The sequence below is a fragment of the Bombina bombina genome, chromosome 1 (assembly GCF_027579735.1).
Source record: "Bombina bombina isolate aBomBom1 chromosome 1, aBomBom1.pri, whole genome shotgun sequence".
Classification (NCBI taxonomy): Eukaryota; Metazoa; Chordata; class Amphibia; order Anura; family Bombinatoridae; genus Bombina; species Bombina bombina.
The window spans coordinates 1,358,258,921-1,358,284,564 of NC_069499.1; the positions used below are offsets into that span (position 1 = coordinate 1,358,258,921).

At 40.5% G+C, this 25,644-nt stretch overlaps 1 protein-coding gene across 1 annotated transcript in view; it reads right to left on the reverse strand.

Annotated features, from left to right (window-relative positions):
• Positions 1–12,328, reverse strand: part of EFNA4 (ephrin A4) — a 54,310-nt gene extending 41,982 nt beyond the window's left edge. The window contains exon 1 of the mRNA XM_053719662.1: positions 12,228–12,328. Coding sequence (XP_053575637.1) covers positions 12,228–12,328 — 101 coding nt within the window. The remainder of the gene's footprint in view (positions 1–12,227) is intronic.
• Between the last annotated feature and the right edge of the window lie 13,316 nt (positions 12,329–25,644).

Below are 25,644 nucleotides of genomic sequence, written 5' to 3' on the forward strand. Positions count from 1 at the left end.
AGGTAACCAAAGAGGTAAAAAAGTATATTAACCCCTTAATGACCAACAGTGACATATGTTGCTGGTCATTATGGGATTGTCTAGGTATAATAGTGCAGGTCTTACCACGAACAGGAAGACCACGCTACTAGACCCTCCCTCACTCCTGTAGGCTTGCTAAAATAGCGCTATTGAAAAAGTCACCCCCATAGAATATAACTGTGTTGGTTGTGCAATAAAAAAAAAAAAAAAAAAAAAAAAAAGCAGTTGACTGTCCCTTTTACTAAAAATTGTAGTGTTTCCACTCTCTCCAGGGAGGCATTCCATGGAATGCAGGACCCAGAAACAATTATATGATAATACACAGCGATAGGTTGATATGTGCAGGAGCTTGTTTATATAGTGTGCTTGTCCCACATTTTTAATAAACAGGTGAAACTATTTTTTGAGCTTTCTAGGGAGCGTAGAACAAAGCACAATTTTAAACATAAAAGCAAGGAGATATTTAAAAAACAAACTGCAATACTTGTAAAACGGTTTCAAAAGTCAAATTTTAGCACAGAGTGGAAAAGCAAATGTGGGTGAGCAAAAAACAAAGAACAGAAAAATCACAGCTCAACATGCAGACTCAGCACAATTTTCCCTGGCTCAGCTGGACAAAACAAATCCAAGATACACACAGACAGCTGACCTTATGTATCCTAAATCTAACCATGGCACAACACCCAGTCCTAAAACACACAGAGAACACCTCATGCAGCGCCTAGCCATTTTAGTTTACAAAATTACTGTATAGCACTGTGGATAGTAAAAACAAGGGCAGCAAAGCAGGAGCCCCATAAAACAGGTCGCTTTCTTGCAAAGTGAAACAAAAGAATTGTAAAAAGTGAATTGAGTTATGGCAAACATATACACAGTACAAAAAAAATATATATATCTCTCAAGGACAGATATACATTGTTGTTTTTTTGTATGTACATAGGTAAGTAAAACTGCCAAACATTATGGTCCTGTAAGTAATATTTTATGGTAGCTTTGGCTCTCAAAATCAGGATTCTTTAAGGTGTGTGGCAATAACAAATGCTCTATGAATTTAAAAATGGTCACTCTGATCAATCTATGCCTGAGATACACTTAATCTGCTGGTTTGCTCTAATTCTCCCATGTTAACCAGTATAGAGAAACCCACTAATCTAATAGCCAGAACTGCTGTACTTTTAACAGGCTCCCCTTGTGCGCGAAGCAACATACAAGTGTGGATCAGACTTGTCCCATTTAAGTATTCAAAAATGTAGTCCCAAAGTCCATTTAAAAACCATGGGCAAGATTACATATGTGGCGTCGTTCACAAAAGCCAGTGACGCCTGTTTTTACACAGTTTTGGTATCACATATGGTGCCGCATCTAAATTATATAGATATATTTCACCCGTCGCCCGCAATTTTTACTCCCATAAGCTAACATAGAACCGTGTCGCAAATCGGTATCACATATTCAGCGCATGAACTTACACGGCGAAAATAGAGAAATTTCACTTTATTTTCACCTCGCCACACATAGGCAGGCGCAGCAAGCCTTACACTGAACATGTGAGCACCGTAACTCCCATAACTGCCTGAAAATATTAACAAACACCGAACGCATGCGCAATATCTACCGGTCAACCTCCACCGCAATAACTAATAAAGTATATAATCCGCCATTAACTTACATCGCAATAAACCTAATAAAGTATATTATCCGCTAAACCCCCACAACATAAATAACTAATTAAATTACTAAGACGGTGACCCCTAACCTAACACCACCTAAATTAAAAAAAAGCTAACATTACTTAAAAATAAATTAAATTTAAGATTAAAAAAAAAAAAAAGTTTAACATTACATAAAATAATAAATCAATTATCAAAAATAAAAAAATTAAACATAATCCCTATGAAAATAACCCCCCCCCCAAATAAAGACACTCCCTAATCTAATACTAAACTAGCAATAGCCCTTTAAAGGGCCTTTTGTAGGGCATTGTCCTAAATTAAACAGCTCTTTTACCTTAAAAAAAATAATACTAAGTCCCCACTCTAACAGTAGAACCCACTACCCAACAACCCCCCCCCCCCAAAAACACTAAAAAAAAAAATCCTAAACTACCCATTGCCCCTAAAGGGGCATTTGTATGGGCATTCAGCTCTTTTACTGCCCTTAAAATGCCATTCAGCTCTTTTACACTGCCCAAAATCCCTATATTAAAAAAAAAAAAAAAGAAAAAAGTCTAACCCCCAAATAGGTACTCACCGTTCTTGAAGTCCGCCGGAGAAGGTCCTATTCCAGGCGGTGAAATCTTCTTCCAATCGGCCGACATCTTCATCCAGGACTAAGCCGGCGCGGAGCAGGACAGGCGACCGTGGAGGATCCTCTTCATACGATCCCGCCGTACACTGAGCTCTCATCCTATTGGCTGATTTGAATTTGAAAAATCAAATCAGCTAATAGCAATGCAAGGAATGCCATATTTAAACGTGTACCTTGAATTCACTATTAAGTGTATGGCGGCGATCGTACAAAGAGGATCCTCCACGCTCCATGATCGCCAGTCCTGCTCATCTCCGCTCCGGCTTGGATGAAGGAAGTGGTCCCCGCTTGGAAGAAGACTTCACCACCTGAAACAGGACCTCCGCCGGACTTCAGGAACGGCGAGTACCTATTTGGGGGTTAGAGTTAGGATTTTTTTTATTTTTTTTTGGGGGGGGGGTTAGATTATGATTTTAAATGGGCAATCGTAAAAGAGCTGACTGCCCATACAAATGCCCCGTTAGCCTTTAGGGGCAATGGGTAGTTTAAGTTTATTTTGGGGGGGTTTAGTGGGTGGTGGGTTTTACTGTTCAAGGGGACTTAAATGCAAAAGAGCTGTTTAACTTAGGGCAATGCCCTACAAAAAGCCCTTTTAAGGGCTATTGGTAGTTTAGTATTTGATTAGGGGGTGTTTTTATTTTGCGGGGGCTTTTTTATTTTCTTTTGTTTATTATTTTCTGTAATTTTAGACTATTTTTTTAATTTAATCTTAGGTTTATTTTTCTAAGTACTGTTAGGAGTTTATTTTAATTATAATTTAGTATTTTATTATTTTATGTAATTTGGGGTAAATTTAGTGGGTGATAGGTTAAATTAGTTATTTACTTTGTGGGGGTTTGGAGGATTAGCGGTTAATAGGTTAATCAGGGTACTTGCGTTGTGGGGTTTTTGCGGATTGGGTTTAGGGGTTAATACATTATTAGTTGCGATGTGGGGGGGATTGCGGATATAGGAGTTTTTACGTGTCGGGTTTTGGGAGGCGGATTAGACTTTTACTGGAGATTTTATTTATTTTTTCCCTTAGGCGCCGGCAGTTTCTAAAGTGCCGTAAGTCACTGGCAACTCCAAAAACAAGTACTCACATTTCAGGACATCGATAGTTTATTCGACTTACGGCACTTTATGAACTGCCATCGCCATATATGTGATATCCCGATGTGGGAGGTGAAATAACAGGCGATGCAGGTTTCAGCAGTTGCGCTAAAGTCTGTGCCGTATATGTAATCTCGCCCCATATGTACTTAGTTATGCAGTAAAACCAAATTAGATATAGACCACCCCAACAATGTGTGACTTTGTCATAAAATGTTTAAGAATGTGTAGTTTAAAAAAATATTATAATAATAATAAATATACCACTTCAAAATGGATCAGTTTCTCTGTTTTTACTATTTGTAGGTTTGAGTAAAATAGACATTTTTTATTTATTCTATAAAACTACTGATAGCATTTTTCACAAATTCCAAATACAAATATTGTCATTTAGAGCATTTGACAACTGGTCAAAATAACAAAAAAAAGATGCAGCATTTTCCAACCTTGAATAATGTAAAGAAAACAAGCTCATATTAATTGTCAAACAATAGAAAACTATTGTTCTAACGTAGCAAGAGTTCAGAAATCAAATATTTGGTGGAATAACCCTGATTTTCAATCACAGCTTTCAAGCCTCTTGACATGCTCTCCACCAGTCCTTCACATTGCTGTTGGGTGACTTTATGGTACTCCTGGCACACACAAAAAAAAAAAAAAAAAAAAAAAAAAAAAAAAAATCATCAAGCAGCTTGGCTTGGTTTGATAGCTTGTAACCATCCTTCTTCCTCATGATCACATTCCAGAGGTTTTCAATGGGGTTCAGGTCTGGAGATTGGGCTGGCCATGACAGGGTCTTTATCTGGTTGCCCTCCACTCACACCTTGATTGATCTGGCTGTGTGGCATGGAGCATTGTCCTGCTGGAAAAAAAACAATCCTTATATAGAGTTGGGGAATATTGTCAGAGCAGAAGGGTAGAAAGTTTTCTTTCAGCATAACCTTGTACGTGGCTTGATTCATGCGTCCTTCACAAAGATAAATCTGAACAATTACAGTCTTGCTGAAGCACACCCTGATTACCACAGAGCCTACAACGAATTTCACAGTGAGTGCGAGACACTGGCTTGTAGGCCTCTGTCTAACCATTAGACAACCAGATGTTGGGCAAAGCTGAAAATTGGACTCATTAGAGAAGATGACCTTATTCCAGTACTCTACGGTTCAATCCGTATGGTCTTTTGCAAAACTCAGCCTGGTTCTTCTTTGCTTATCATTGATGAAGGGTTTTTTCTAGCTTTGCACAACTTCAGCCCATCTCCTAAGGGCCTGTTTCGATCCATCCTTGCCATGCACTTTACCTAAGCTGCCATTTGTAATTCTTTTTTTTTTTAAGTCAATCGATGTAATCCTATGGTTGTTGAGTGACATTCCAATGAGTTGGCGGTCATCCCGGGCAGTGGAGAGACGATTTCGCCCTTTGCCAGTCTGTAGCTTTGTTGTTCCCAATGTCTGCTGCTTGACCTTGTTCTTATGAACCGCAGTCTTCAAAATTTTAAGGATGGAAGCAACCTGATGCTCACTGTATCCCTCTGCCAGTAAAGCCAGAATGGAACACTTCTTTCCTCACTCAAAACTTTTCTTTTGAACTATTTTGGCATGGTCAATAGTTATTTTCTTATTCCAAAATACTTTTGAGGTACTACTAGCACTGTTATATATTTATAAAATATTTTACTAGGAATGATACATTGAGATTTCTCTTGTTTTTAAGTATGTCCTGGGACCACAAAACATTGCAATGATACAAAAGGGTACAATAAAATTCAAAAACAACAACAACAACAACAACAACAACAACAATAATAAACAATAAATGCAAACATTTAACATAGAACTATATATATATATTCATTTAATATAAACATTTTTATAAAACAAAGCAGTAAATAGTCATAACCATTGTATTATACTATGAGAAAATATCACATGGGGCAATGTTTAGTAAAAGTGTTCTCGTTGAATTTGCAGACTTATGACCCTGTTGTGTAATTTTCGGGGCTTTAAATTGCATTTTATTTTTTTGCGGGACAAGAAAAAAAAAAGTTATGTTAAATAGTGGTCTTTTTAATATAAATAATACAAATTTGTACTTAATGTACCTTCAAAAAGAACAACATTTGGGACATAAAAATGAGAATCAACAACTAACAAAAAAAACCTCTTTAGAACACTTTATTCTTTGACAGATTCCACTTTACCCACATGTGAACACAGCTAAACTTGTATACTGGCACACTTCTGTGACACCCACAGAAAGCACACACGCCAATATCTGCCAATAGCAGGGGTTAAACTCACAGACTGAGGGGAATACTTAAAGGGACACTGTAACCAAAAATTTTCTTTTGTGATTCAGATTGAGCATGAAATTTTAAGCAACTTTCTAATTTACTCCTATTATCAAATTGTCTTCATTCTCTTGGTATCTTTATTTGAAATGCAAGAATGTAAGTTTAGATGCCGGCCCATTTTTGGTGAACAACCTGGGTTGTCCTTGCTGATTGGTGGATAAATTAATCCACCAATAAAAACTTGCTGTCCAGAGTACTGAAACCAAAAAAAAGCTTAGATGACTTCTTTTTCAAATAATGATAGCAAGATAACGAATAAAAATTTATAATAGGAGTAAATTAGAAAGTTGCTTAAAATTGCATGCTCAATCTGAATCACGAAAGATTTTTTTTGGGTACAGTGTCCCTTTAAAACAAAAATAAAATTTCACTGTTTTAACTAAACAGAAACGTTAATATTTATTTTTGTCTCAACATCTGGTAACAGAAATATTAGCATTTGAAACCAATGTAAACTATACATAAACAGCAATATAAATAAATACAAACATAAAAAATGTCAGTAAACTTGTATAACATTTTTTTTCCACCTAAGGGAAATTTATAAGTTAAATTAGCAAATGACCACAAGGAAATTCATATTACAGAATTTTAGAGCCTAGTTCTATTTAAACACAGAAACAGTAAAGAAATAGTAAAATTATAAAAAAAAATATTTTTATGTAGTCCAGAGGTGTCTAACGCTTTTAAACCAAGGGGCAATACTGAATTTTGCCACATAAAGAGTCAGATTTTATGGTTACATCTAAAGTTGGCATTTTACAATGTAGTTATTTTAAACTAAGGGACGTTCCTGAGCGCAAAATAAATTAAAGGCATACTAAAGTAAAAAATAAGCTCAAATAGAGCATGTAGCTTTAAGAGACGTTCTAATTTGCTTCTATGACAAATTGTGCACTGCCTTTTTATACACACACTTCTAGATTCTACTGTATTTAACGTTCCTTTAACAAAGAAAGACAAACATTCTTCTTGTGTTAATGTTAGTGTGTTTCATATTTAATAAAAAAATATAATATGTAATTGAATGCATCAGTTTAGTGACATTTAAGAGCCAGCAAGAAAATTAAGTGTCAGCTCTATATTATTTTCTACTACAAAAAAAAAATAATAAAAAAAAAAAAATAGTATTTTTATTTTATTTTCTAAGTACTTCCATAAAGTTGTGGGAAGCTGAAGACATTTAAAAAGCCCCATTTCACTGGATTAGACTGAAACAAAACTTTATACTTCTATATAAAACTTCAAATGAGAAACACTTTAGCAAAATGTTTGTCACAAACCTACACATAAGCTAAGACCTATAAACATACATGAAATCCACGCGGCCAGACCCAGTTAAAGAGAACTCTGTGTTGCATATGGGGCGAGAATGAGGAGTGACGATAAAACAAACAACATAGGGGGGCTGCACTGTGCTTCCTGAGACTTGTGGTTTGAATCATGTCCGCCAGACATCGATAAATGCCGTTAGCATACGCTGTCAGCATTTATCATCGCACAAGCAGTTCTGGTGAACTGCATGTACAATGCCAACCCCTGCAGATTCACGGACAAGCAACCACTAGCAGGGGGTGTCAATCAACTCGATCGTATGAGATTGGGTGGATTAATGACTGCCGCCTCAGAGGAGGCGTACGAGTTAAGGAGCGGCGGTCTCAAGACCGCTGCTTCTTAACTCCTGTTTCCGGCAAGCCTCACGCGGAAACAGGGGTATACAGCCCCATTTGGGCCATAAGTCGGCCCATTGGAATGGCTAAACCTGGTCTAGCATTATCAGTTTGTTAACCCTTGTGACAATCACATATGGTGGTAAAACATTTATGTAGCAAATATCTGCTGAAAAGGTGGCCGATAACCAAAATAGCCTCAAGATATAAAAAAAAATCCTTGTGCATAAACAGATAAAAAAAAAAAAAGTAATTGTTTTTTGTGCTATAAAAAGAGAGCACACAATGAACCACTTTAAGCACAAGGAAATAAGTTATATACTATAGTGTGAGGCTGACAGCTACTGCCCTCCAGGTTAATGTACCAATTGACACTGCAAAGTTACACACATATAGATTACACGTGAACTTTTTTTCAGCTACTATTCTTAGCACACTCATCTTGTGAAAAAAAAAAAAATAAATATAAATATATATATATATATATATATATATATATATATATATATATATATATATATATATATATATATATATATATATATATAAAGAAATTGTGAAAAAGGTGCAAAAAAAAGGTACTTGCCTCAACGATTTAGATCTAATAGAACTATACTAAACACTGTGCTGCCACAAACTACCTATTGGGGTTGTTGGGTCCCCAAAAACCCCCCAACCTCAATAAAAACTAAAAATTATGGTTATACAAGATGTAGTAGAATGTGAAGGGCGCTCAGTGTGTCTGACTAATATAATGATGTAATAATATTTATAATATTCAAGATAGAGTATATATATAATTACCAATAAAATATAGTAGGTAAAAGGTAGCAGTGGAAACAAATATCGCTGTATGAACCAATGTGTGTGTATAATAAATATATATATATATATATATATATATATATATATATATATATATATATATATATATATATATATATATATATACACACACATATACACTCTGATGTAATATACAAAAATCTATTGTGCACATAAGCTGTAAAGCACTGTATTTAGCACACAGAGACCTAAATATGAAATTGCCATTATACATTGGGTCCTAAAAAGTTCCGATTTCAGTTAAATCAGTTAACTTAGAGACATGGAGGCACTAATGCACTTCTGGGAGCTAGCTGAACACACGGATTGAGCCAATGACAAGAGGCATAACGTTATAATGCAAGGACCTAATGTCTGAACTTCCTTACAATAACATGTAAACCATGACTGAGTGTCAAACAAAACTCAAAAAAAAAAATAATCAGGCCACACACGCCACCTCTCTACACGGATGACAAGTACAGACCACACTTGGGTTTTTTTCAGACAGATTTCTAAGCCATGTGCCCTGCAGGTGAGGAGTGACTATGTAGTAAAATATAAGATGATTTTGAGAACAAAGCTGCTATTGTCACAAGTACTGGTTAAGGCTGAAAGGGAACTCAAAGTGCAGTATAACCAGCACACAGTGGATACATGACACAGAATACCAGTGGAGAAGGTAATCTGTATGACAGGGAACTACATGCATGCTTTTGGAATCAAGGTACATTCTAAGCAGGATGAATAGAATCAAAGACTTGATTATACTAGCAGACTGTCTCCTCTGTCCATGCCGTTCCCATAGCCTGAAGTTTATCCCTGGATAACATACCCCTCCCCTGGTGCCGAGCTGTAATTACCACTTTGATGTCCTATGAAAGCCAGAGTCAGATTAGACAGCAGGGACTTGCCTGGAACCAGGAACACTCACACCGCCCCGGAGAGCCCTTCCACCTTATTTTGCAGCATGAGGAGTGCTTACCATGGGTGACATAGGCTGAGAACATGGTAACAGGAGAAGGATAAAAACAAAATAGAAGTAAAAGGGCCACAAGTGTTTAGGAGGCATCAGAAGGTCAAACAGTCACATTCATGCATGGTTTATAAAAGTTAAAAATATAATGTACATTGCAGCCATTTTCACAAACACAGAAATTTCCAAGGTTTCTTCTTTAAATACACAGGTGCTGTTTGAAAGCATCTTGTTAGTATCCTCATGGGATAATCTGGCAGCTCCCCTAATAGCCAAACTCAACAAAAACAGCAAGGGACCATTTAGCCCTTCCCCCATTGCTGGGTCTAATCTATGCTACATAAATCTCTAAATCCAGCAGCCACTGTCAGTGCAGTTTGCAGACAAAAGGCTTCCTGGTGTGTGTTTATAAAAAGATCAACTCAGTTTTAATTTATCTGAGGAACCACTTCCCCCACTAATGACAGTCCTGAATTTTAGGAGTGGTGGATGCATGGAACTGCCTTCCACTGGGGTGCTCACATAAAAGCAATTAAAGAGATACGAAACAAAATTTTCTTTCATGATTCAGATAGAACATACAATTTTAAAACCTCCTAACATTTTATTTCTATTATTAAAATTGCTTTTTTCTCTTGATATCTTTTGTTGGAGCAGCAGCAGTGCACTACTTAGAGCTAGCTAAACATATCCAGTGAACCAATGAGAATAGGCATAGATGTGCAGAAACCAATCAGCAGCTAGTACCCAGTAATGCATTGCTGCTCCTGATCCTATCCTTTTCAACAAAGCATACCAAGAGAACAAAGTGAATCTGACAATAGAAATAAATAGGAAGGTTGTTTAAAAATTGCATGCTGTGTCCGAATCATGAAAGAGACATTTAGGGTTTCATGTCCCTTTAACCTTTATAGTTTACAATATGCACTTTAACAAGTTGGCCAATAATGTTTTGCAGAATAGTTTTTTATTAAACATAAAAAATACACAAAGTACTCACAATAAATAAAAGAATGGTCCTGTAACTTTTTTCAATGCTTTAGGCTCAGCAGTAAGGATTATAGGAGTAAGACAAAGAATAAATGAAAGGTTGCAGGGATGAGTGCCTCCAAGTATACAATACACCCTCTTACACAACCCTACAAACAGTCCCACAAAATCAGGCCAGGAGCTTTCAAATAGAGGGATTCCCAGGGGTAATTACTGGGATAGGCAGTGTGTGTACACAGATTAGTGCCTTTCATACACAGAATGCCGTCTGAGCAAAAGAGAACACAACTATTAAACTAAAAGGCAGTCTGAAAAGACCCAAAATGGCAACATTTAGCCTGTTTACCATCAATACTCCAGTACGTTTACAGTCAAATAAAGGATATCATTAAAAAAACCATCTCATGGGAAAACCTAATATTGTGACAAGCGGCATTTTCCATTCTCCAGCTGGTAGTTTGCCATAGCGATAATTCTATTTCTTAAAACCGTAAATTTCTGGAAAAACCGGACCATACAAAAACAGCAAACAACTAGGATTTAAATCAATCTACATTTTTACAGAAATGGCAAAAGGGCTAATCTCCATATATCTATGGGAAATCATAAATCAAGTGTTGGCTTTTACGTCTCTAAGTAAAATTAAAAGAAAAAAAAAAAAAGACATGGATTATTTTAAATTTCTGCAAAGTTGTTACTGGGACCTGAGAGTGTTTTTAATTATAGGAAGAAAAAAAAATGAAATTTGTAAATTGACGTCACATAAGAACATAGAATTCTGTGTCTGGCCAAGCACAATTATTTCATTATTTTACATGTTTGGTTACGGAATGAGAGCAGAAAGATAAAGAATTCTGATTAATACACAACTGAATGAGCCTGGGCCTGCTGTGTGCTTGCTGCCAGCGGACGTAAGCTTGGCCAACACAAACAGCACAAAGTCACATAGGCTGGGGAAATAATTGGCATTTTGGCTGAAAGAAAAAACAGTGTTTCTCCTGCCCAAAATAACAAGATTTTCCTGCTTACAGGAGGGAGCAAAAGGGGGTGACAGCAGAGTGTAAGCTCTTCTGGTTAAGTTCTTCATAATCCTTGTACAGTTAAAATAGGATCATTAAAATTAGATTACATTGTTTTCTAGTCTTTTAACTATGTATTCATTAAAATGTATGCATATATCATTCTGCTTATTTTAAATAAATATATATTATACATACACACACATATGTATACTTGCAAAAGCAACATTAATTTATTTTGTTACTTAGGTTGATGACCCTTTAGCTATGTACAAAGTATGCCACAGTCAAGATGTTCATGCAAATAAGAGGGGTGGGGGAGTAGGAGACCTCTATTGTAAGGGCCCTCTTTAATGTAAAGTGCAGCTGGGTACAAGACAAAGAACACTTCCCTGCTGCCAGCTCCAAGGTATGAGCAGAGAAGGGGGAGAGGAGCAGCAATACCAGTAAGTTTTAAGACAAAGTATTCCCCCTACTCAGTCTACCAGAAGAAACATAAAAAGGTATAAAGGGAGGGTCCTCCAAAGCCAGCAAGCACCCCAATCCCAGACTGCCCCTCCCCATCCTGAACCATCAAGATCATATTCTTTTTCTGGTTCTAATTAAAGAAATCACCCATCAAAGCACTCACAAAAGCAGCAGATCGGAGGGGGTAGAGAGACAGGCACATATGAAAGAGACAGGTTTCCTTGGAATAGGTACCGGTTACCATAAGGCTGCAGAAATACGTGAAGTGACAATCATATGCAGGATCTTGAAGGGAATGTAATTTCACAGGGTGTGGTGTGGTCACGGGAATAGAAAGTTTAAGCGCTGTATAGAGAGCACGATGGCAGTGCCCTGGGGTATGTGTAACGTTAAAGTTACGATCATTTGAAAGAGTGATGCAGGACAGAAATACAGGTGTAATATTAGAAGGGGTGATATAGTAGATCCGGGTGTAATGCAGTTCCCAAGTGATACCATCTTCTTACCTGGGGTTAGTACTATTCCAGTACACCGCATGCCTGGCACTGCTGCCCCTCCTTGCCAGCCCCAGTACAATGCTCAACCACAGCAGCCCCTCTGCCTTCATGTCTCTACTGCTTAGCTCTGGAGGGGAGCTGCTCCCTCACACCCAAGGTACCCAGGCCCCGCCCACAGGGGTTCAGCTCCAGCCAATCAGCGCGTGGCAGAGCTTTCAGGCTTTGCAAAGTTACATCTTAACCCTTTCTTACACGGTGTCAGATTCAGTTACTTACTTCATTCTGCTCCTCGTCACGCTGCGCTGAAGTATACGGCCGATTGCAAAGATTTGCACACAAGTAAATATTAATGAGAAGCAACTGTTATGCTCAGAGTGAAATACGCTTTCCTTATTATTTACCTGCAAAACCCACACACAGTTTACCAGTTTCATTTTCTTTCCCTTCTTGCTTCTTTTTTTAGCCAAGACTAAGCCTTTGCATCTCCTTCCTTCACCATTGCTGCCCTCTAGATCAGTCACACTTTCCCTCTCTTGCGCCCCATTCGCTTTCTTTTTGCTACTCCCCAACGCAGTCTAATTTGTAATTTTACAGCATGGCTGTCCTCTCTCATAACTCCCATGCGTGTCTCGTCTCCCTTTCGCCCTGTTGCTTCGCTCTCTCCTACTGTTTCCCCCTCCTGTTCCCCTCATTCACTCGATCTCCATATTTCTTAAACCCCTTCTCCCCTTCCTCGCTCCTGCTTTCCAATGTCTCATCCATATTTTGATATTTCTACCACCAGTTTCCCCAGCACCTACATCATTCGCAGATGATTCACTAAATAACAAATACTGAACTGGGAAGGGACATAAAACCCACGTTTTTTCTTTCATTATTCAGATAGAACATAATTTGTAAACAACTTTCCAATGTACTTTTATCAGATTTGATTTATTCTAGTGGTATCCTTTGTTGATGGAGCAGTAATGCACAACTGGGATGGAACTAGGTGAACTAATAATAAGATGTATTTATATTCAGTCACCAATCAGCAGCTAGCTCCCAGTAATGCGTTGCTGCTCCTAAACCTACCCAGGTATGATTTTTCACAAAGGATACAAAAAGTTTAAAGCAAATTTGAAACGGGAAGTAAATTGGAAAGTTGTTTAAAATTGTATTCTCTATCTTTATCATGAAAGAAAAAAATTGTGTTTCATGTTCCTTTAATTATGCCCTTTGTTTCTATTATAGGCTACAATTCCTCTCAGTCTATCCTATTTAAGTCGGAGCTTTTACAGTGCATAAGAAGCATACCTAAATATGCTTCATACACCGGCCTTTTAAACAGAGTGTCTGCACTGTTGGCAGTTTTGTGGATTGTGTTGGCAATGACTCAATTTACATGATACAAGCTACTGCCAGCTCTCTCACCAGACACACTGTTTAAAATGTTAGCGAATAAAGCGTATTTAGATATGTCACTATATATCAAAACAGGACAAAGCCTTACACGTTTATTTATACAGTACATATAATCAGAAATAGCACGCAATCTGCTAATAAATGTGCAAACAGATAATAGTGCACATCAATTTAAATAACTCCCACCAATCTAGGGGCTAGGTGTAAATAACAAGCTCGGCACTCTATCATGCAAAGCATAGTCCCAAATCACCTGATTTAAAGGGATACTAAACCCAATTTTTGTATTTCATGATTCAGATAGAGCATGAGATTTTAAGCACCTTTCTAATTTACTCCTATTATCAATTTTTCTTTGTTCTCATGCTATCTTGATTTGAAAAAGCAGTACTGTAAGCTTTAGAGACAGACCATTTTTTGTTCAGCACATGGGTAGCACTTGCTGATTTGTGGCTAAATGTAGCAAACCAATCAGCAAGCTCTACCAAGGTGCTGAACTAAAAAATGGGCCGGCTCCTAACCTTTTATTACTGCTTTTTCAAATCAAGATAACATGAGAACAAAGAAAAATTGATAATAGGATTAAATTAGAAAGTTGTTTAAAACTGTGTGCTCTATCTGAATCATGAAAGAAAAAATGAGGGGTTAGTATCCCTTTAATATAAACAATCCAAATGATGGACTATTATATCTGGGATGCACGTAAGCCAGGAGTAGTTGTAAACTTATAGTGTCCTGAAAAAGTGAAACTTAACCGTCTGTAGACGTCGTCTAGGCTTAGGGGCATAACCATAACACACACAACCAAGTGCAGGAGCTCATCTGAGTGAAGCAGCTGGTGTTGTGCACAGATCAACTAATTGCAAACCAACTAATCAATTATGAGATTCGTTGACAACTATTTTCATAATCAATTATGACGATTAGTTGTTGCAGCTCTAGATTTCATGCATAGCAAAAGGTCACACTAAAAACAGTGATAGATTTTGCTAAAAATATTTTTACTAATGCAATTATAAGTGCAATTATGTGCATTACAATTGTGTCCAGAAAATCCCTTTAAATTACCAGCCCCAAATAATTACTTCTGCTGTGTTACCTTATTCTAGGTCCTCCCAACCCAACTATTTCCATGATCTGCATCCTCTCCCCAATCTTCCCTATTACTCTGTTTCTCCAGTTTTTCTATTTTACTTCCCAATTTCAGTATGTCATTTTTCAGCATCACCTTGCTTTTCTGCCTTTCTTTTCGTCATGCATTTGTGTCTTTTCACCTTTCTCCCCACAGTATCCCTCTCTACCCACAACCACTGAATATCTAACTGATCTAGTTACTGCACTCAGATCCATTTCTCTCATACGCCCACTTCTGTTTTCAGTTTGTGGCCTAACAATGAAATGCGATGGATTTAACACTAACCTGTCTACACCAACCTTTCTTGATTTTCTATAAAACATGAGCATACTGACTGAGACCGCAGTTCCCCACAAACATTATATTCCCTAAACTGCTCCCCCCATTCATAAGCTCTGATCCCCCCTCACACACAGCCAGGCAGTAACTTCCAACACCAGCGCTGTTTTAAAACCCAGATATAAAACATATCTCTGTGTTTGCAGCCCGGCTTCATTACCAGTGTCTGGAAATCCTCTCTGAGAGCTCTGGATTATAAAGCTCTCCCTGCTAGACCCATGCTGTCACCTCTATAAAAACCCCAAACACTAACGAGGCTTCTCATTAAATTATCTGACACTTTTACTTTTTCATGTTGTATCCTCAGAGGATTGGGGCCTGAACTCTGCTAGCACTGCAATTCAATTAATATATGAATATCTGTATTATATCTATAGAAGCATAAATGTACTGAATGTGTTATAAACATAACTAAAAGTGTTTGCATATTATACACAGAGCTTGTAGCTATATCACACAAAGTGCATAACTATATTAAAGCATATTGTAAGCATGTCTGTATTATATACTTAAATTCCATAATGCGTCTGTATTATAAAACGGAACGAAAATCCAATTTTCGTGACAAATGTTCAATTAGTCCGAAAACGAGTGCAAAAAGAAAATGCACTAATGTGTTTGAGCATTTTATGATTGCACTATTGTCTGCATATATGTACAGATCTTGGTGAAAGTATTGGTACCCTTCCACTTTTTTTTTAGGAAAACGCACATTTTTCTCTGATCTATCTAAAAACTGACAAAAGTATTTGGTATCCACCATTCTTTATTTTAAATATAATAGAACAGAAACTTCACCTTTCCTTTATGACATTGACATATTATTTTATTTATTATTTAATTTATGACTGCCAATTTGCTTCTTTTATTAAGTGTTGAAGAGATACCTAGGTAGGCATCTGGCGCACTGCATGGCAGGAAATAACGCTCCCATCTAGTGCTCTTGCAAATGGATAACATTCTTGCAAAACTGCTCGTACTCGATCGGGTTGATTTCCGGCGATGTCTGTCCGCCTGCTCAGAGCAAATGGACAGGTTATGGAGCAGCGGTCTTTGTGACCGCTGCTTCATAACTGCTGTTTCTGGCGAGCCTGCAGGCTCGCCAGAAACACGGAGCTTGATAGATAGGCCCCAATATGTTTGTTAAGAATATTCAGGGGAATTCGTTTCCCCAAATATTCGGTGGCTGCAGTATTCGTTTTTTATGTAATTTAAATTGAAACGAAAACTGAATTTTCTTTAAACATTTACATTTGATTTAGTTAAAACTAATGCAAATGTTTCACAGTACCTTAATGCACTCCGCAGATCATGGGAAGCACCTTAACCCCTTAGTGACCAGACCATTTTTAAATTTTCTTACCCTTAAGGACCAGGGCTATTTTTACATTTCTGCAGTGTTTGTGTTTAGCTGTAATTTCCCTCTTACTCATTTACTGTACCCACAGATATTATATACCGTTTTCTCACCATTAAATGGACTTTCTAAAGATACCATTATTTTCCTTGTAATTTACTATAAAAAAAAAAAAGATAAAATATGCTGAAAAAAATGGAAAAAAACACTTTTTCTAACTTTGACCCCCAAAATCTGTTACACATCTACAACCACCAAAAAACACCCATGCTAAATAGTTTCTAAATTTTGTCTTGAGTTTAGAAACACCCAATGTGTACATGTTCTTTGCTTTTTTTTGCAAGTTATAGGGCAATAAGTACAAGTAGCACTTTGCTATTTCCAAACCATTTTTTTTTCTCAAAATTAGCGATAATTACATTGGAACACTGATATCTGTCAGGAATCCCTGAATAACCCTTAACATGTATATATATTTTTTTAGTAGACAACCCAAAGTATTGATCTAGGCCATTTTGGTATATTTCATGCCCCCATTTCATCGCCAAATGCGATCAAATAAAATTTTTTTTTTTAACTTTTTCACAAACTTTAGGTTTCTCACTGAAATGATTTACAAACAGATTGTGCAATTATGGCACAAATGCTTGTTAATGCTTCTCTGGGATCCCCTTTGTTCAGAAATAGCAGACATGTATGGCTTTGGCATTACTTTTTGGTAATTAGAAGGCCACTAAATGCCGCTACGCACCACACTTTTATTATGTCCAGCAGTGAAGGGGTTAATTAGGTAGCTTGTAGGGTTAATTTTAGCGTTAGTGTAGTGTAATAGACAACCGAAAATATTGATCTAGGCACATTTTGGTATATTTCATGCCACCATTTCACCGCCAAATGCGATTAAATAAAAAAAATCTTTAACTTTTTCACTAACTTTAGGTTTCTCACTGAAATTATTTATAAACAGCTTGTGCAATTATGGCACAAATGGTTGTAAATGCTTCTCTGGGATCCCCTTTGTTCAGAAATAGCAGACATATATGGCTTTGGCGTTGCTTTTTGGTAATTAGAAGGGCGCTAAATGCCGCTGTGCACCACACTTGTATTATGCCCAGCAGTGAAGGGGTTTATTAAGTAGCTTGTAGGGTTAATTTTAGCTTTAGTGTAGAGATAAGCCTGCCACCTGACACATCCCACCCCCTGATCCCTCCCTGACCCCTCTCAAACAGCTCTCTTCCCTCCCCCATCCCACAATTGTCACTCCATCTTAAGTACTGGCAGAAAGTCTGCCAGTACTAAAATAAAGTTAGTTTTTTTTTTTTTTTTTATATATTCTTCAGTGTAGGATACCCCCTTAGCCCCCAACCTCCCTGATCCCCCCCAAACAGCTCTTTATCCCTCCCCCCTCTACCTATTTGCTGCTATCTTGGGTACTGGCAGCTGTCTGCCAGTACCCAGTTTGCTAAAAAAATTAGATTTTATTTATATTTTTATATAAAAATTAATTTTTCTGTAGTGTAGCTGCCCCCCCTCAATACCTTCCCATTCCCCCTTTCCAGATTCCTTTTCCCCAAGTCTTATCCCCCCTCCCTCTGCCTCCTTCCCTTATTCTTCAAATAGACTAAGTAGGGCAAGCATGCTCCCGCCCCCCCCCCCCCCTCGCACGCTCCCGACGCCATCCCGGCAATACCAGAACCGGATCCACTTCAGAAGGAACTGCTCCAGCGATTGGCCATTTACCCGCCGCCCTCTCACCCACCAACAATCTGCACCATCACTGCCCGATGCAGAGAGGGCCACAGAGTTGCTCTCTCTGCATCTGATACTTAAAAAAGGTTATTGCAGAATGCCTCAATATCGAGGCATCACTGCAATAACCTGAAAGTGGCTGTAAGCGATCACGATCGCTTCTAGCGCTACAAACCCCTGAGGACGTGCCAGGCATGTCCTTGGTCATTAAATTACACTTTCTGTAGGACGTGCCTGGCACATCCTTGGTCGTTAAGGGGTTAAGGTAAGTATTAAACCCTTAGAAAAATGTAAGTAAACTAATGAATACTGACTATTTTCATCAGTATTTTTAAGTTTTCTTTCATTTACATTGTTGCATTCTTTGGAACGAAACTTGTCCAAAAACGAATGAACATTTCTACTCTTAACCTACCTAATATTTTGTAGCACAGCCTTTGGAGACAATAACTGTAATCAAGCGCATTTGTAGCTCGGAATTAGATTTCTACACTTTTCGATTGGGATTTAGGCCCACTCTTTTTGAGCAAACTCTCCAGTTCTCTCAGGTTTGATGGGTGCCTTTTACCAACTGTGAGTTTCTTCTCTTTCCACAGATGTTCAATGGGATTCAGATCTGAACTCATACAATACCACTTTGTAACGGTCCAATGTTTTCTTCTCATCCATCTTGGGTTATTTTTGAGGAATGTTTCGGGTCATTATCAATCACAACGGGTAATGGTCAGGATCTTCACTCTGGAAGAAGGTAAGCACAACAGGGGGCGCCACATAGTGTATCACCAGCTTCCACAGTTCAGCAACTTAAATTGACCCATGACCTGTGATTGAGGCACAGCTTTCTGACACTGGTCAGTACATTTAGCTCCAGAATGCCTTGATAGTCTTCTTCCTAAAGTAGTCTCTATGCTGGCACCAACCAGCAGACTGTGATCCACTCACATGGCTGCACAGGTGCCGAAGGATAATAAAACAGGAACAGCATGCCAAGTGTTAAATGACAAATGTTACTACACATGCTTGCAGCCTCCAGTTGCCAATTGTCAGCTAGCAGGGAGGCTGAGAGGTCCCTGCCTGTCAACTTTATGAGTAGTTTATATTTATATATATATATATATAAATGCTGTTATCTACCTATATATATTGTATTACTCTATGTTGTGCCCCTGTTTTGTTCTAGATTCTAGACCATGAGGCCTATTTAACAAATGTCTGTCGGACCTGATCTGAGAGTGCGGATCAGGTCCGACAGACATCGCTGAATGCGGAGATCAATACGCCCTCCGTATTTAGCATTGCACCAGCAGCTCTTGTGAGCTGCTGGTGCAACGCTGCCCCCTGCAGACTCACGGCCGACAGCAGGGGGGTGTCAATCAACCCGATCGTACTCGATCGGGTTGAACTGTGGCGATTCCTGTCCGCCTGATCAGAGCAGGCGGACAGGGTTATGGAGCAGCGGTCTTTAGACCGCTGCTCCATAACTTGTGTTTCTGGCGAGTCTGAAGACTCGCCAGAAACACGGCCTTCAAGCTCCATTCGGAGCTTGATAGATAGGCCCCCATGCCTTTGTGAGGAGTCGGTGGGACCGATCTACAGGGAGCAGCCTGAATTCACTTTGTGGACTTTTTTATTTATATATAGACTTTGTATTGTGCATCACACACTTTGTTGTGATTATTATCTTTTATTGGACAACTTTTGATATTATCGTTGATACAGACTTTGTATCTTTTTATTAGATGTCTTTTAATAGAATAGAACACTCCCTATTGAGTCTAATTATTTAGTCTTTTGTGTGATTTCGTCATGCCCTGCACAGATTTTGGGCACCCAGTGCCAGAGGCAGCAAAGCAACCCCAAAACATCACTGGGCCTCCTCCATGTTTCACAGTAGGGATGGTTTTCTTTTCTTTGAAAGTCTTTTGTTTCTTCTGTCCAAAGGACTTTCTGGCTGTCAATATGCATTTGGGCAAACTCCACTCAAGCTTTTTTTGTGTTTATGTCTTAGAAGTGGGGTCTTCCTAGGTCTTCTACCATAGAGCCCATTTTCATTCAGACAGTGACGGATGGTGTCACTAAACTGTTTCACCTTGAGCTTCAACGTCGGCTTGGATCTGTTTTGAAGTTGTCCTTTGTTTTTTCTCCACCATTCCATCCATCGTCAACAAAAAAACTGAACTGTGCAAGAACAATCTCCAGGAGGGTGCTCTAATATTCAAAAATATTAAAAACATAATATGATAAAAATTTAATAATGATGTGTCATGATTGATATACAATCGTAAAACTGTAATAACCCAATCATATAAACTTGAGTGTTATTAAATAAAATCAAAGTTGTTACTTATAAACTTGTGTACAATATATCAAGTGCACCAATGTGACAAGTGCAAAAATAGTGATTCAAATTATTCAAATAATAAATAGCAAAAGGCTGGAAAGTCCCCAAATAAGTGTCTGGAAGCCTTCCAAGTCGTTGCTCCTAATCAATCACAATGGGTAATGGTCAGGATCTTCACTCTTGAAAAAGGTAAGCACAACAGGGGGCACCACATAGCGTATCACCAGCTTCCACACTTCAGCAACTTAAATCCATTACAAATCAATACTCACTATTGTGCCTTAAACTACTTAATAATATTGGCAACAGTGCTTACAGGAACATAAAGCGCTTTAGAGATGGTCTTGTAGCTTTTATGTTGGCCATGCTTGGCTATTACCTTCTTTCAATGGCGGAACTTCCATTGTCACAAAGGTGGCATGTGCAACTGAGCCCTGGAGGGCCATTACAGGGTGGGGCCAACAGGTGTGACTGAGCCCTGGAGATCCCTAACTGCTGTGGAAGCCCAGGACCTTGAGGGTGCCCAGGATGCCAATAGTATAGAAAGCGTGGCAGTTACAAGTGCAGGCATTGTGAGGAGATGTTGCCTGGTGGCTGCGCACTCGCTGTACAGTGCAGGGTCGCGCTCACGCACCCAGGCGGGGCAGCATGTAACCAGCGGCAGGCCTAGCGATGGCAGTTCAAACATTATTATTTTACATTTTCAATGTTGGCTACCTTATGCCCTCTTTCTCAAACTCCGCACTGTGAGCTCTGCAGTGCATATGCTTTAAGAGACAATAATGCAGGGGCGGATGTGTGAGGAGCCTCATTGCAGGTTCTCTAAGGCTCCTCTAATGAGCCTGGATGTGAGTGTCATGTCAGTCATGTGATGCTGGGAGGCAGCATAGTGTGGCGCTCCTCTTCTGAGCCTAGATGTGAGCGACATGTCAGTCACGTGATGCTGGGAAGCAGCATAGTGCAGTGCTCCTCTTCTGAGCCTGGATGTGTGACATACCAGTCACTTGATGCTGGGAAGCAGCATAGTGTAGTGCTCCTCTTCTGAGCCTGGATGTGAGTGACCTGTCAGTCACTCTCTCTATCATACACTCACACACTCTGTCTCTTACATACACTCTCTCACACACACATAGATGCATACACACACAAACACTCTCTGTCTCTCTCACATACACTCTCTCACACACATAGATGCATACACACACTTACACATGCATACATTGACTCTCCTCTCTTACATACTGTCTTTTTCTCTCACACACACATGCGCACACACACACACCCTCTCTCTCACATATGCTCTCACACACACACTCTCTCACATATGCTTTCTCACACTAACGCCTAGATTTAGAGTTCTGCGTTAGCCGTCCAAACCAGCGTTAGGGGGTCCTAACGCTGGTTTTGGCCGCCCGCTGGTATTTAGAGTCAGTCAGGAAAGGGTCTAACGCTGACTGTCCAGCCGCGACTTTTCCATACCGCAGATCCCCCTACGCCAATTGCGTATCCTATTTTTTCAATGGGATCTTTCTAACGCCGGTATTTAGAGTCTTGGCTGAAGTGAGCGTTAGAAATCTAACGACAAAACTCCAGCCGCAGAAAAAAGCCAGGAGTTAAGGGGTAGCTAACGCACCCCTTTGGCCGCAGAACTCTAAATCTAGCCGATAATTAATTAAATGCCCTATCCTCCTGGCTTGCTGTAATAAAATATAATAAGAGCCATAAAACTGACTCAACCATAACTATGTACATAAACATAATAACCTTAATAACTTTATTCATAACTTAGAATAAATAACACACAGACACAAGTATGTGGGTAAAGACCCGTGGGTCACATTTATTATAGAACATGAGAACCGGCTGGACTCAACAGGGCCAGCTAAAACATGTGGCAGCAATCTAGCTAGGAGTAAGCAACCCCCTGCTAGGAAGAAGAGCAGCGCCCGTGAATGCCCACACAAGCGGAGCTCAGCTGCACGCAGAAGCTTAGGGAGTTCTCGTCATCTTTAGAATGGGGAGGGACCCCAGGCGTGCGCCTGCAGAGATCACCCTCCCCTGGCCAGCCGTCACTCTACCTCTGATGTCAAACCGGGGCGCGGACCAACCGCCACAAGAGACAGCCCAACAGGCACAGCTCTTGCTGCCACACCTATAGATGTAGTAAAATAGCACGCCTCAAATTACAGAGGAACAGGTCAATGCCCCTCTCAGAGAGGTGCACCCCGTCCCTTCTGTAGAGGCTCCTCTCAGCCGTTGTAATGTTCCCATGCTCTACAACAAAACCTCCTGACTGGCCTAAGAAGATCCTCCTTGTTGATCTTCTTACGGACCTGGAAAGCTGCGCGGTGGGATTACATGTGTCGCCACTCTATCCTGGGGATAATATTGGAACATCCTATTCTTACTTGAGGGACCCAAGCCTGAAACGTGCGCAGATCCGATTGAATAACTGCACTGAGCTGCTTGCACGGCAGGAGCCCCATATCATTCCCTCCAGCGTGAATGATTAATACATGGGGTTTCTCCCACCTGCGCAACGCCCCTTGCAGTAACTCAGGCAGAGCCTGCCACATAAGACCCCTACGCCCAACCATCTAACGGTGACACGGGATGAGGGGAACCCCAGCTGACGCCCATCAGGTCTTGCAATCGCCCGCAGCTCCGCCCAGTGGATGTATGAGTGACCTGTAATCCAAACCCTCAGTGGACCGCTCCTCGGCCCTAAGAAGAAATAAAAGTTAACCATGGAACACTGCAACAATAAAACATCAATCAAACAGTCAAAGGCCTAACGTACAATAGATACCTTTTAGACCTCCATCTCCCCAGAGCCCTAATGTGGTCAGCAGACCAACCTAAACCCGCGGCAGTAGTAGCCGCTCCCACTCTGAATGAATGAGGAGCAATGACCCTTGGGTCAAGGCCGACTCGAGATGCCGCCCAGCCCAATACTCTCCGTAACTGGAACCTCGTCAATGAGGATCCATCCTTGTGAACTAGGAACTGTGAGGAGCCCTCCGGACGCACGTCCATGTAGGCTTTGATAAGTCTGACTGGGCAACAGACCGACCCTTCATGGGCCGGCAAAGACAACCATGCTCCTCTCCCCTCTTGGTCGGTTTTGGATCTGGGAATGAAAACAAGAATCGACGACTCGTCGTTCTTGACGTAGGAATTCAGAAAGCCTCCAGGCTTGTTCTTCGAAGGGGGGGACCATTTCCCCCACCCTGAGTGCCCCGTAAAAAGCCAACCCAAAGGCAGCCGAAAACAGGGTGGCCTCATAGGCAAATGAACACACTGCCGGCAAGGCTTGACATAACACTACCAAACGTTCAATGGTAACCGGCTCCCTAACATCTCTTGTTTTGGGCACCATAAGCCCCCAACCCCTCAGCACCTGCCTAACCAGGAAGGTCCTAGAGTAGTCAGAGAGGCCATATAGTTTGCAGAAAAAGGACACGGCGGTGAGCCGAGACCCGACCGCAGTCTTTGAAACCCCATTACCTTTGAGTTCGGTAATCCATTCAAGAAGGCCCCATTGGTCGCCGTCGCAGGAAGGATGGCCCCTTGAGTCACAGAAGGCGATCCATTCTGTCCAATGCTTTACATAGGTTGTCCAGGTGGACAGGGCGAGCGAAGATCGGACCATCACGATCAAAGGTCCCCATCAAGTGCCACCTGCCATAAGTAATCAGGACAAGGCAATCCGTCAGTATCCGCATGAGGAACCAACGCATAGAAGGCTTCCCATTGAAAACGGGAAAGCGCATCCGCAATCCTATTCTGAACACCCGGGACATGTCTAGCATGGAACACAATATTCAGGCGCAGACACCTCAGCACCAAGAGCCTCAAATATCGCACTACCGGAGGTGAACCAGACGAGAGCTTGTTAATAGCGAAAACAATGCTCATGTTATCAGTCCAGAAAATCACCTCCCGATCCCGAAGCTGGTTGCCCCAGATTTCAATGGCAACCATGATGGGAATCAGTTCCAAAAGGCATAGGTTCCGAACCAGCCCTTTGTCCACCCACGCGCTAGGCCACGGGCCAGCACTCCATTGCCCGGACAAGAAAGCCCTGTACCCGTGAGACCCGGCAGCGTCTGTAAACAGCTGAATCACTGCGTTGGAAGGAACAACCTCCCGCCACAGGCAAACCCCATTAAAGTGGGTTAGAAATTCCTCCCAAACCTGAAGGTCATCCAACATTTCGGGAGATACCCGGAACCGTCGCGTCTGCGACCTCTCGCCGCATAACTGCCGCTCCATCCGGCGGAGGAATATCCTTCCCATAGGAATAATACTACCAGCAAAATTAAGCAAACCCAGCAGAGTTTGAAGATCCTTGACGGAGCAATACTGCTCCGATCTCATGCCGCGTACTGCCTCCAGCATACGCACCACTTTATCCCGTGGCAAACGGCACTGCCCTGCTGCGGAATCAATTTCAATGCCCAGAAAAGTAAGGCACGTACAAGGGCCCTGGGTTTTGTCCTCTGCCAGAGGAACTCCCATCCTGCCCATCAGCAGCCTAGTCACTTTCATCAAGAAAGCGCACTCAAAAGAACCTGCACGCCCGACGAGCAAAAAATCGTCTAAATAGTGTGCCAGGCCATCAAATCCTGCAACTGCCGCAATGGCCCAGTGCAAGAAGCTACTGAAAGGCTCAAAGTATGCACAGGAAATTGAGCAGCCCATGGGCAAGCATTTGTCCACGTAATACTTGCCTTCAAAACAACACCCCATAAGCCTAAAAGAGGAGGGGTGAATCGGTAGGAGCCGAAATGCGGATTCAACATCCAGTTTCCCTATACAGGCCCCGGCCCCCGCCCTGCGAACCAGCCCTAGCGCTTCATCGAAGGACTGGTAGAAAACCGAGCTAAGCTCCGGAGGGATAGCGTCATTAACCGAACGACCTTTCGGAAAAGACAGGTGCTGAATGAGCCGAAACTTACCCGGCTGCTTCTTTGAGACTACCCCCAAAGGGGAAACAGCCAACGCCGGAATCGGAATCTCCCCAAAGGGGCCCGCCATGCGACCCAACGCTATTTCCTTGTTAAGTTTGTCCCTTAACACCCGGGGAACTGATATGCAG